The 12,626-nt window shown below is 36.0% G+C and overlaps 1 protein-coding gene across 1 annotated transcript in view; it reads left to right on the forward strand.

Moving 5' to 3' along the window:
* Positions 1 to 6,627: 6,627 nt before the first annotated feature.
* Positions 6,628 to 12,626, forward strand: part of LOC106940999 (inositol-tetrakisphosphate 1-kinase-like) — a 33,708-nt gene continuing 27,709 nt past the window's right edge. Inside the window, exons 1-2 of the mRNA XM_015023901.1 lie at positions 6,628 to 6,871; positions 7,252 to 7,417. Of these exons, the coding sequence (XP_014879387.1) occupies positions 7,323 to 7,417 (95 nt within the window). The 5' untranslated portion in view covers positions 6,628 to 6,871; positions 7,252 to 7,322. The remainder of the gene's footprint in view (positions 6,872 to 7,251; positions 7,418 to 12,626) is intronic.

A 12,626-nucleotide genomic window follows, 5' to 3' on the forward strand; every position in this document is an offset into this window, starting at 1 on the left:
TTTCAGGCTATGTTTTTTTTTTATTCAATTATGAGAAAATAGTAACAATATTAGCAGAAAAACAATCTTAAAATTACAAAACGTTCCTTTAATGAGAGAAAATCTTGACCAGCTTAGTTTGTGTATTCCTTTTTCGAAATGCACAATCATTTCAAAGTCCTGCTACTCATAACAATTTGATGGTGAAGATTATTTCTATTATCTGTGACACCAACACTGCAAAAATGTATCTTACCAAGTAGTTTCTAGTGCAAATATCTTAGTTCACTTTAAATTATACAAAATCAACTTAAATGTAAGTTTTCAGCAAGATGTAGGAGCTTGTTTTAAATTATTACTTAATATTGATTTAAAAAGTACTATAAACGTACTGAGATTATTAAACAATTTTCCCGTGATATAAATCAAATAATCTGCCAGTGGAACTAGCACTTTTTCGTCAGTAGTAAGGAAGTATTGACTTAAAACAAGCTGCTATATCTTACTGAAAAGTTACTTGTGAGTTATTTTTATTATTTCAAGTGTAATAAGATATTTACTCTAGATACTAGACCAAAATTACTGGGTAAGAAGTTGTAATTTTGCAGTATTGGTAAGTATTAAGTAAGAGTCTGTTTCAAAGAGAACTACACAAAATGAACTGGTTTTCTAATTAAAACAATTTTAAGATGTTTTTCTGCTAATATTGTGACTGTAATCTTATAATAAGTCAAACATTCTTGTAGCCTGAGCCTGATACTACGTCATATAACTCAGAGTGCTCATATATAAACCACTTTTATTTCAAAACAAACATTTGCTGTCGAGCTGTAAAACACGCTAGTCAAACAAGATGGCGGCTTTGGGCGCGCCGACGTCCAAACTATCCAAAGAGCGCATTGGTAATGAAAGTTGATTTTTAAAAAAAATTAATCTTGAAGACCTTAGTTAATTAATCGCCCAGCTCTCGCTGTAGTTGCCGGTGTCTTCTGTCCTACCTCTACAGCGCTGCGCTCTCATCACACAGAGTTTAGACAGGAAGCCGCTCTGCTCCCGTTAGAGGATTTCCGCTAATATCCTCTCAACTTTGGTCAGCTGGAGGTCTGCAGGAGACACTCCGATCAGCGGAAACATTTAATCTGAGTTTATGTAACGAGTAACAGCGGGACTCGGAGGAAGTGATGCAACAAAACCGTAGAGTTATAAGATAGATCCGCTCTGCTGGGTTCTCCTTTTCTTCATGTAGCATTTCTGACGACACGTCCTCACCCCGTTCATCTCTGACAGGAAGTAAACTGCAAAAAACGCAACATCACCAAGTAATTTTTGGTCTAGTTTTTACCGCAAATATCTTAGTACACTTGAAATAAGACAAAAACTAACTTACAAATAACTTTTAGGCAAGATATATGACCTTAGTTTAAGCTAATTTATTAACATCCATTTAAAACGTAATAGATCCATTGGGAGATTATGTAACTAACAAGACATTTTTCCAATGTTTTAAATGAGACAAGTGGGATTTTTGATAAGTTTATGCTACCACTCACTCCTTTTTAAACGTATGCAAAAATGATGACATTATTCTTCATGCTGAATTTTTTTTGTATTTATTCAAAAAATAAAATAAAAAATAAGTAAATTAATTAATCCGCCACTGAAATTAGTTCTTTTGATTCAATTTAAAAATACTTAATTGATGCAAAAAGGGCAATTAAATATTGTAACTCATCAATTCAAATTAAAAGTATTGAGCTACTCAATAACTATATCTTGCTAAAAAGTTATTTCTAAGTTAGTTTTGTCTTTTTTCAATCATATTAAGATGCACTAGATAAAAAATACTTTGTAATATTTTGTGTATTTGGAGTGTAGCTCATTAGAAATGAGTGATAAAAATGAAGAAGGGAACTAAGATGATCGTTTTGCAGCAAACAAAACTGTAGGAACCTTCAGCCAATCAGAGAGGCTTATCGGAACTCTTCAGCCAATCAGAGAGGCTGATTGGAATCTTTTAGCCAATTAGAAGCAAGTCAGGTGTTATGAAATCTCTGTGCTACAGATTAGAGTCCGAGGTGTTGTTTAGCATTAAGTAACCACATTTAAAGCCTTAACAAGCGCTTCAAACGGCATTTATTCACATAAAAACATTTCCATTGTTTCACTTTGACTCTCTCTAGGTTTGATTTATTCATTTCTGCATTTTCCTTTCACATTTCAAAAAAAAAAAAAGTCCACATGTATATACCAGGACTTTTGCAAACCTCATTAGCGCTGGATGCACATGCAGTGTTGATAACTGTTAAATATGTAGTTGGAGACCAGCTGCAGCTGTAGCTCCGAACTAATCATTTCTTACAGAAAGACGACAAAAAAAATAAAAAATAAACCTGCATCTCAAACTGAAATGTAACCGACGGTAACGCAAAGTCGGCCCATGCTGGCTCAGGTCTCCAACGAGGAATTGTGTATATATTGATTTGAGTCCAAAACATTCAGATCGCTTGTGTTTTTTTAATAGTTTGTCACATTTTGGTGGTTGTTGAAGGTCTGTGTGTTTTTACTGTAGTGAACAACACTGTGTGCTCGTCTTTGTCATGAAACTCTCACTGAGAATGTGTGCTATAAAACAAAAAGATTGTGTTTAAGGACGTTTTTCATAAATGTTATGCATTAAGGACATTTTTTTTAGCTGTAGATGATGTGAGGATGTTTCCTCTCTGCTTTGCATTGATAGAGCTGCCAAGCAGAAAAGTATTTTCTTTTTTTTTTTTTCCAGCAAGTTGCTTCATGGGGAAAAAATGCAAAACTCCGGATTCTTCCCCGTCTTCATGTTTGGTAGCTTTTAATAATTATTTTTCCAGGCCAGTGTTCCACTGAGTCCCGGTCGTTGTTTTGCTCTGTGCTGTAGAGGAGTCAGTGCCTTTTATTGGAGGAGTGACTTTGATGTCTATGCAAGCTCTTTTCTACCAGCTTACCAGCATGCATCAGATAGTAATTTGAAAACCCATGTAGCTTGTTTTGTGTACAGTGTTATTTAGCAGCTTTTAAAAAAGAAAAATAACGAAAAAATCTACCATCAGATGGATATGTGTTGAATTGTAACAGGTACATTGTACTTGTATGCTATTGTTAGATACCTTGTTTGTAGATTAATAAGTTGCATTTAGTTTCACTGAATCTATTTTTCTACTGTTGCCTCAGAAGGTGCATCACAGTGGTCAACTTCTCAAAATAAACACTTTAATATGACTGGGCTGTGTTTTTGTTCTTGTTTCTGTCCAAGGAAATGTGAAAATCTGGGAAAGTTTACCTAGAGAAATGCATGTTTTGGGTTATTGTCATTTTTCAGGTACAGTTCTACTTCACCTTTAATCTTTTTACAAATAATTTCATACTTCTGTCAAATATCCTCTATGTGGCGGGTTTTCTACTCTTCCTTGAACAGATTAGGATTGGTTTATACAATCCAAACAGTCTGAAAAAGCAGTCGATGCTCCACAAAAAGCCGTTTCATTAGCTGCGTTTTCTTTTCATTGGCTTCGATCGTCTTATGAACTTGTGACAATTTCGGTTGAATAAACTATAAATTAAATGCACCAGCAGTCTGGAGTTCGCCTAACATTTGGGGTTTAAACAAGCAAAATGCTGAGTAATCATGAGAGGGGAAAAATGTGGGAATTTCTTAATTTAATTTAACAAATTTTTATAAATTGAATTTATCAGTACTGTTGAAACTGATAAAATGTCCACATGCTTCTTAAAGTAACAGTAACACCATTATATTAAGAAGGAAATGCATGCAGAGCAAATTCTTTCTTTGCAGTTTATGGAAGAGTTGAGAGCGCAGAGCAGCTTCTTGTCTCAGCTTGTCTGATCGCTGCAGGTCGGAAGCTCCTGCAGATGTGTCCGCATCTCCCTCAGCATCTCTGCACTCCCTGCAGTCTGCTCTCTGCTCTATTGTTTTGGCCTTTAACAAAACTCTCTGCACTTCCTCGTTAGTTTGTTTGCAAGAGGAATTCCTGTTTTCAGCTTCCTGCGGAACATAAAAACATCTGATGAAACATCGACTCAAACACTCAACAGTGATCAAATCCATCTGACGAGCTTTTTCTAGTCTGATTATTACCCTGAGGAGTAGGAGGTACAAGATAACAAAAACAAGTTATCTCAGCCCACAGCTCCACCTGGTGGCAAACTGGGGTACAGACGTAAAAGTTCTGTTTTAAGTTGGAATGTCAGTTTGCTTCTTCGCCAATTTACACTAAATCTGCAGTAAGCAACTTTTGTGAAAAAAAAAATTAAAGTAAAAAATAAGTAATAAATAAAAAAGGCTAATCTGCCTTCTCCCAGTCCTCCCAGTGCTTACTAGAAACAATCAAAGTCAGGAGGCGAGTCTTAGTGATTGTCAATTCCCTATTGCTCTCTGCTACCACTGCAGCTTTTCCCTGTCAGCAAAGTTTGTCTTGCTAATGCTAGTTAGCATAGCTAACAATGACGGCGGATAAATGGCGGTTTTCCTGTTAAAGTTATTTCTCCATCATTTGGTATTTAACAGTGAGTATGGGCATTGATTGACAGCGCTAAGCCCCTCCTCCTGGTTCTGATTGGTTGTTTTTGACTTTTTTTTTCAAATAACTCAATCTTTTCACAGATTATCTGTCACTTAAACTGTCACGACATGGTGGCAGATTTAACGAGTATGTTTTAAAATTTCTTTTATAAAAGTTATATACTGCACCTTTAAGGCTGCTGAATGTAACTTACAAAAATATGTTTGTTGGTTTTTACATATCTGTTAAAATTGTCACCATCTTGTGACAGTTTATTAAGTGACAGATACTCTGTGAAAAGACTGAATAATTTAAAGAAATGCACCACTCCCAGTCAAAAACAACCAATCAGAATCAGGAGGAGGCTCTTCATTACTGAATCAGATAGGTTTATGGGTGTTGGTTCCACAGAAAAGGAACATAATTACTGAAATATCTGCCTCTGGTTCTTCTTTTAGAAACTCTAACAACCCATAAACCTGCAGATCTGCAGATTTCTGATTACCTGTGAAAGAGCTTTACCAGTGAGGAGATTTTTAAACTATTCAGTATTTACAAGAGACAGTAAAGGAAAGACAGGATTGCAGAAATACGGATTCCCCTTTTTACTTCTCATTATTACTCTCACTGCCTGCAGTTGAAAGATTTTTTTCAGATTTTTGGTGCGACATTCTGTAAAATAAAGAATGACAAGACTCCATTAAGAATGTGCAGTTAAAAGAAGGAAATCGGGAAAACCTGATTGAAATTAGATTCAAACATCTTCTGTCTTGTTTAATGTGAAAAAGCAGAAACTATACACTCCATCATTAAGTTTAACCTATTTGATTAATAAACTGGACTTCACTGCAGCTTGGAAGCTGAATGAATTACATTCATGAATGTAATTGACTTTTAATCTGTCTACATATCTGGTTTAAATTTACGGTTTATTTTTTGGTGCCTTGAAATTATATTCTGAAACTAAATTGTACATATTAATTTACTAAACATCTAAACTACAAACTAGTTGGGTTAGGATCTAACTTACATGTTAAAAAACTATTTTTTTAGTGTGAAACGTAGAAAGATTTAATTTAAATCTAAAGCTAAACGTTTTTTATCTATTTTATTTATTTCAAACACATCGGCAATGACCTAGATTTCCAGCAGGTGGCGTTATTGTTCCATGACAGCTCTTAAAGTGATTCGCTATGTTCCACAACTGCTTTTATTGAGTCACAAACTAAATATTTTACCGCTAACTGTCTCTGTTGTGTTTGTTTACGTTTTCAAAAAGCAGATAAACCAAAACATGTTGACTCTATACTGGGATTATTTGGGGTATGTTTTTATTTTATGGCATAAGTATGTTGATAAGATCTAGAGAAAGGCAACCGTTACAGTACAGGGAGATTATGTAAACTCATAGAGATTTTATTTCTGAGCTGTCAGTAAACGCAGCAGAAGGTCCCAGTTTTGTTTTTATTTTTTATTTTTAACACAAGTAATAGTAAAAAGTAGTCGTCCAAGAAGTTACTCAAGAGTAAAAAAGTATTTGGTAAAAAGTTAACAGAAAGTTAAGTGGAAATGTTGGTATTTTACTGACCAAAATGAAAATAATTCATATAAGTGTAAAAAAAAAATCAGGTAAAATAAAGTCTTTCAAAATCAGTTTCTTTCAATAAAAGACTTATGAAACTTTAACAAAAACGGCAGGTGTGTGTCTGTGTCTGGTGAATTTTTGGTTCAAACATGTTTGTTTTTCATCCAGTGGGTAGAAAATCCAGAATCTTTACTCAAGTAAGAAACGCTAAATAATAAAATTATTCAACTAAAAGTAAAAAAATACAGGGTAGTAAAAATACTCCTGAATTTTTTATTTTTCAAAAAAATTACTCAAGTAAATGTAACTGTGTAAATTGTAACTAGTTACTACCCAACTCTGCTTTTATGGACATGAAACTTGGCAAAAAAGAAAAAATAAGACCAGGTTTGCGTTAGAAATATGACAGAGGAGTCTTTCTATCTATGAAACCAAACAAAACATTTTCAAACTAAAGGGAATGGTTTGGTATTATTGGAGCAGGAGGACCCGGGATGTGTGCGGTCAGCTCCCAGGGTTTTGTCATTTCCGTGGCGTCAGTGAAGGCAGCAGCAGGACCCAGGGTGTGTGCAGTCAGGCAAGCTGACAGAGGGAGACAGGGAGAGGGAAACACGGGGAACATCTGTGCCTGGTTCAGCCGTGTCCGTCTTCGGTCTCCTCGGGTCTCTCTGCGGTGGTCGGACCGGATCATGGACCGGTCTCTGAGCTAGTTCCCGAGGAAAACACAGACCGACCCCCGGAGCTAAACCTGCAGGTTGGTTAGCTGTGCGATCCTCCCTAACTGGTCTAGTCAGTTAGTTGATCCGCAGGTTAACAGCTGGCTGACGGCTGTGTGATCTTCTCACACAACGAGGATGAGCATCTGAGGTTCGGATGAGCGGGTTTCAGCGTGGGGAAGCAGCTAGCTTCAGTTAGCTTCTCAGAGTCACAGCAGCTAGCCTGCTAGCGTTAGCAGTTAGCAGCGGAGGGAATGAGCGTGCGCGCGCGCGTGCCCAGACACCCAACATATAAAAGCAGAAAGCTCCTCCTGCGTGGGTCAGGAGTGTTAGGTCCACTCCTCCCGGGACTGATTGTTGGTGTTTATCCCCGCCCGTGTGGTTGGTTGGCCGCTGACTTCCTGCCCCGTCCCCGCAGGTGGAGCCTCCATCATCTTCCCCATCATCCCCGCCAGTTCCCCCCAGAGGAGCCCGAGCAGCGCAGCGACGATGCAGACCTTCCTGAGGGGCCGCCGGGTAGGCTACTGGCTCAGCGAGAAGAAGATGAAGAAGCTGAACTTCCAGGCCTTCGCGGATCTCTGCAGGTTGGTGGTTCTGTTCGGATGGTTTGGGTCTGGTACCGGGTGGTGGGGCAGGAGGTTGGAAGCAAGAGGCTTGTTTTACTGAAAAGTCTGGAAATCTTCTGGTTCGTCTCAGCTTCACACATGGTGGCATTTATATACATGGTGCTGCTTCATTTTATACTTTTTACAGTGTTTATTATTATTATTAATGTATTTTTTTTTTTACACATGGTGGAATTTTATTTATTAAATTAATTATCTTTATTTTTTATTTTTACATGTAGTGATTTTTTTTTCATTTTTCAATTATTTTTATTTTTTTTACATAGTGGTGTTTTATTTCTTACATTTTTTACAGGGGGGAGTTTTGTTTAGTAAATTTTTTCAAACGTGGCGATTTATTTTTTATTTATTTACTTTGTGTATAAATAAATTAATTTTGTTTATTTTTCTTTACACACAGTGGTGTTTTAAATTTTTAGCTGCCACCAAAGCAAACTAATTCTAAGAATAACCCCAAACCTTCTGCATTTATGGCCTTTCTTACAATAAACCTATAACTTTTTCTTTAATTTCCACACTTGTGAAGTTGTATTTTAATGCTTTTCCATCTAAATGCCTGCAGATTGAAGTCAGCCCCGACTCCATGAGGAAATCCTCACGCTTTATTTTCCATTTAATCCCTCCCAAAGCTTTTCCATCTTCACTTGTGACTCACTCCGGTTCTCCTGTTATATTTACAGCCACATCTCTTGATTTGTAAACAGTTCCAACGTTGCAGCTTGGAGTTAAATCCATTATTTAAACTGCAGTATTCTGAAAGTCAGAAGGTAATATCCAGAGGGAAGCAACAGGAGGAGAGTTTCTTGTCAAGGCTTGATTCCTGTTCATTGTTAATGGACTCTGTCTTTCTGGAGTGTTTCCACCAGTAACAGTGAGTGCACTGGTACAAAGAGCGCTGTGATTTTCTTAGATAAGTTCATCTGATTGTCAGTTCCCTGTATGCAGCTTGTTGGAATAAGGAAGGGCTGCCGTGGGGGAGGGTAACGCCTCCATTATCTTATGTCACAAACATGGCTGAAGGGTTTTTGCTGTATATCTGAGCTGCAGGATTCCTAAAAACGACGTTTGGCATGTGAAACGGTATTTTTCTCCGCCGGTGATGCTCCCTGAGTAGGTCGCAGGTCGGGAGTGTTGAGTGTATTCTCCCCTTTCCTGCGGCGGCGGTGTTGACCTGATTGAACCAGCTCAGATTATCTGAACGTAATCCAACAAAAACATTTTTAATCTCCTCATAAAACGCCCCACAGACACCTTCTGCCTTCATCCAAATCCCCCCTGCAGCGCTGAGGAGCAACTATTACATTTACCTGAATAACTTTCTGGGAAAAATTTACTTTTAGGAGTATTTACACTGTATTTTTAAATCTTGGATAAATTATTATGAAATATTGCTACACTCTCCTGCAGTTTTACTTTGAAAGAATTTGATTTAGAAAAAAATGTTTCTTTTGCCTGATTTTGTCATTTATACAAACTGTTTTGGATTTTGGCCTTTAAAATTCCAAAAATTTCCACATAACGTTATATCTGTTTGATTATTTAAATTTTAAATATAAAATGTTTGATGTTTAGATCAGTTACTCAATACTTCAGTTTTTATCAAATACTCAGAGTCTCATAATAACTAGTTACAGTTACTTGAGTAACGTTTTGGAAGAAATGTACTTTTAGGAGTGTTTTTACTACTCTGTATGTTTTACTTGAGTAACTTTATTGTGAAATATCGCTACTTTTACTCGAGTAAAATATCTGGATACTCGACCCGCTGAGAGTAACTTCACTAAATGAAGAACCAAAAATTCACACAAACCTGCAGTCTTTGATAAAGTTTCATAAGTCTTATTTAGAAAGAAATTGATTTTGAAAATTGTTTGTTTTGCCTAATTTTATTTTGTAGTTCTGTTAGCTATATGAATTATTTTAATTTTGGTGCTTAAGTTACCAAAATTTTCACATAACTTTATATTTTTCTCCATCTTATTATGTAATTTTGAAATATTAAAGGTTTTGATCTGTTACTCTCAATACTTGAGTTTCCTTTCTTACCAAATACTTTAACTCTTACTTGACTAATTTCTTCTACTTGAGTAAAAATATAAAGCTACAATTTTAATCTAATCTTCTCAATGCTGCCCTTGGACACAGACTGAACAATGTTAGAAATTAAGTTTAGCCAGCTCTCAACCTCGATTTGTTTTGCGTGCATCAGGTTTTGCCTCTTTTGACCTACAAACGGTGTTTAAAATGTTTCTGTCGCCAGTTCAACTGCCGCCTCTCACTGAAACTGTTTTTCAGGTTCTGTCTGAACTGAGAAAGTTAAGCAACAACTTATCTGTAGGAGGAAGGAAATGATTCAACTGATAACAATATAATGTGTTTGGATATCTGCAGTAGAGTCAGTTTTTTTTTTTTTTTTTTTTTAAATCACAGGAAGATTTTCTAGTTTTGGTCAGTCTTGTCTTCGTCTTTTCTGGGTCCTCCTGTCTGTTGCAGCTGCAGATGAATCCTGCAGGTCAGGAGCAGCTGCCTGCTTTCTGTCTGCGGTGTTCGCTGCAGATCCGACAGCCTTCGGCACAGTCGAGTCTGAATGTTTGATTAAAATGTTTCTAATCTTGACAAGGTCGCTGCGTTCTGCTTTAACAGGGTTGATGAGATTAAACCGGGTCAAACCCGCACACGTTAAATCACGACAGCGACTGCAGGATGTAAACATTTAAACTTGTTTCTGTCAATATAACACCAGATCACTGCAGGCGGTTACAAGGTAAGCCGTTATCCTCGCGCAAGGTTGAGGTTTGAGTAAATACAGAGTTCAGTTTTCAAGTCAATATTCCATTTATTAAACAGAAAATGTTTCCTTGCACTGCAAAAACACAAAATTTTATCAAATATTTTGGCCTAGTTTTTGAGCCGATATGTCAGTGCACTTAAAATAAACCAAAACCAAATTACAAGTCACTTTTCAGCAAGTTATACGAGACTGTTTTTTGCGAATAATTCCTTAATATTAATTTTAAAAAGTGCTTGTTCTACTGTTAGATTATTTCATTTATAACAAGGGGAAAATGTCTTTTTAATAAACAAAATAATTTCCCAGTAGAACTAGTATTTCTTTTAATTAGCAATAAGGAATTAATTACATAAAACAAGCTCCTATAACTTGCTGAAAAGTGACTTGAAAGTTAGTTTTGTCTTATTTTAAGCGCCCTAATATATTAGTTACTTGGTAAAGTTTTGTGTTTTTACAGTGTGTGTAATAAGTAATAAACCAGATATGAAACCTCTGGCTCATAATAATCTTTAGCTTAAAATAAGGAATGAACAAAAGTTTAAAAATATATATATAATTTAAAAAATGCAGTTCAGCAGTTTTTTTTATTGCATTTATAAATACGAATGACACTAAAAAGTGCCTGTCATGTTTTATATATTTTATTTTTTCTTATTAAATTGAAAACTTTGTGCTTTCTAAACATTTTCTAAAATATTTAAAGATATTTTGTGATGTGCCCATCCAAATAAAATGTTGGTTCTGCACAAATAATGCATTTCCTACTTTAAATTTCAATCAAAAATTGTCTTTTTCCAAAAAAATAACTTGTGGGTCTAAATAAGTTTAATCAAAAATGGTTCTTTGGATGGCTGTGAGAAAGTTTTAGCCAAGTCTTCTTTGAGGAATTGTTTTAATTCAGCCATGTTGGAAAATGTTCCAGCGTGAACGCCTTTCTGTGTTGGAAAAAATAAAATAAAAAATTCACAGTTGTGGTGTTTCCCTTAATAAAAGAAACACAATTAAAATCACATGTGAGTAAGTTTACTTTGTCTCTAAAACTTGATCCTCCAACTGCTTCCTGTTTTTTTCTTCATGGTTTTTACCAGTAGTAACATCCAGTTGTTGCTCATGTGACTAATGTGATGCAAAAATAGTGTTTCCAGTAGTTGCAAGATAAACTAATTTCAATAGGGCCACAAAAAACTCTGCATTCTAGTGCCAAAACTTTTGATCATAAATATATATTTTTAAATTGCTGTGTTTCCATTAAGCAAATTTAATTTTGAAATGTCAAATTTTGTAGTTATATGGTCAATGGAAATGCACCTCAGAAGATGCTTTTTAAACTCTTTAGCCTACTTCGTGTTGTCAGACAGGTTCTGCTGTGGTGATTATTTCAATCTCAAGTAACCTGGATGTGGAACCGAACTCTTCTTTTCAAAATAAAACGTAGTTAATCACAGACACTTCATAATTTAAAAACGGGGGAACAAATTTTTCACATGTAGCCATGTTGGTTTTAATAAACTAAATAATCTTTTTGGTTGACATTGAAACGTGTTTGATGATCTGAAACGTTGATATGACGGAAAAAACAAAACGGAAGAAATACTTTTCTCCCGGTTCCTCCAGATTTTCTCCCTCTCTCTCTCTTTAACAATGCATCAGAGCGAAGTGATCTCCATATCTGAGGTGGGTTGAAACTGAGGCTCCATTCACTACATGAAACCCGCCAGCTGCAGGATTAAATATCTGCATTGTTGCAAAGCTGTGAATGGCCACGCTGCTGTTACCATGGCGCTGTAAATCAAGCTGGACCGGCTTGTACCAAGGCTTAGCCCGTTTTCGGTTCCTCTCACCTGCAAATGTGTGAGCTACGGATACAAGTTATCAATTAATGAGTTGATGTAAAGTTGATTGATCAATTAACAATTAATTAATAGGCGACAATTTTCTTAAAAACTTGTGTTTCCTCTTGAATCAAGAGGAACGACCGTCTTTCTATCCACAAGCATCCTCATTCCAAACACATTCACTTAAATTGTCACTTTATGGTACATGTTCACATTTTTTTATTGACTGTATATCAAATACATTTTTAATTTAACTGAAGATATGACATAATACAATATATAATATTCAATAAAATACAAAGACTTAAATCTTATTGTATGGACTACCTAGTCTAGGAATTATAAAATGTCCAGCATGTGTAAGTATTGAGTGACACAGTGTTGACACAGAATCGACAGTTTTGCTATGTGTCGAAACGATACATGACGCCTCATATACCCATCAATACAGTTCTGGTTTGGCCGCCATCTTTGTTTCTGTACCAACGGCTCCGCTTAATCAGCGGCCTCTGCTGGATGGCGGCCAAACTACAACACTAAA

Source organism: Poecilia latipinna, unplaced genomic scaffold (assembly GCF_001443285.1).
Source record: "Poecilia latipinna isolate Pla-1442-1.1 unplaced genomic scaffold, P_latipinna-1.0 Scaffold3447, whole genome shotgun sequence".
Lineage (NCBI taxonomy): Eukaryota > Metazoa > Chordata > Actinopteri > Cyprinodontiformes > Poeciliidae > Poecilia > Poecilia latipinna.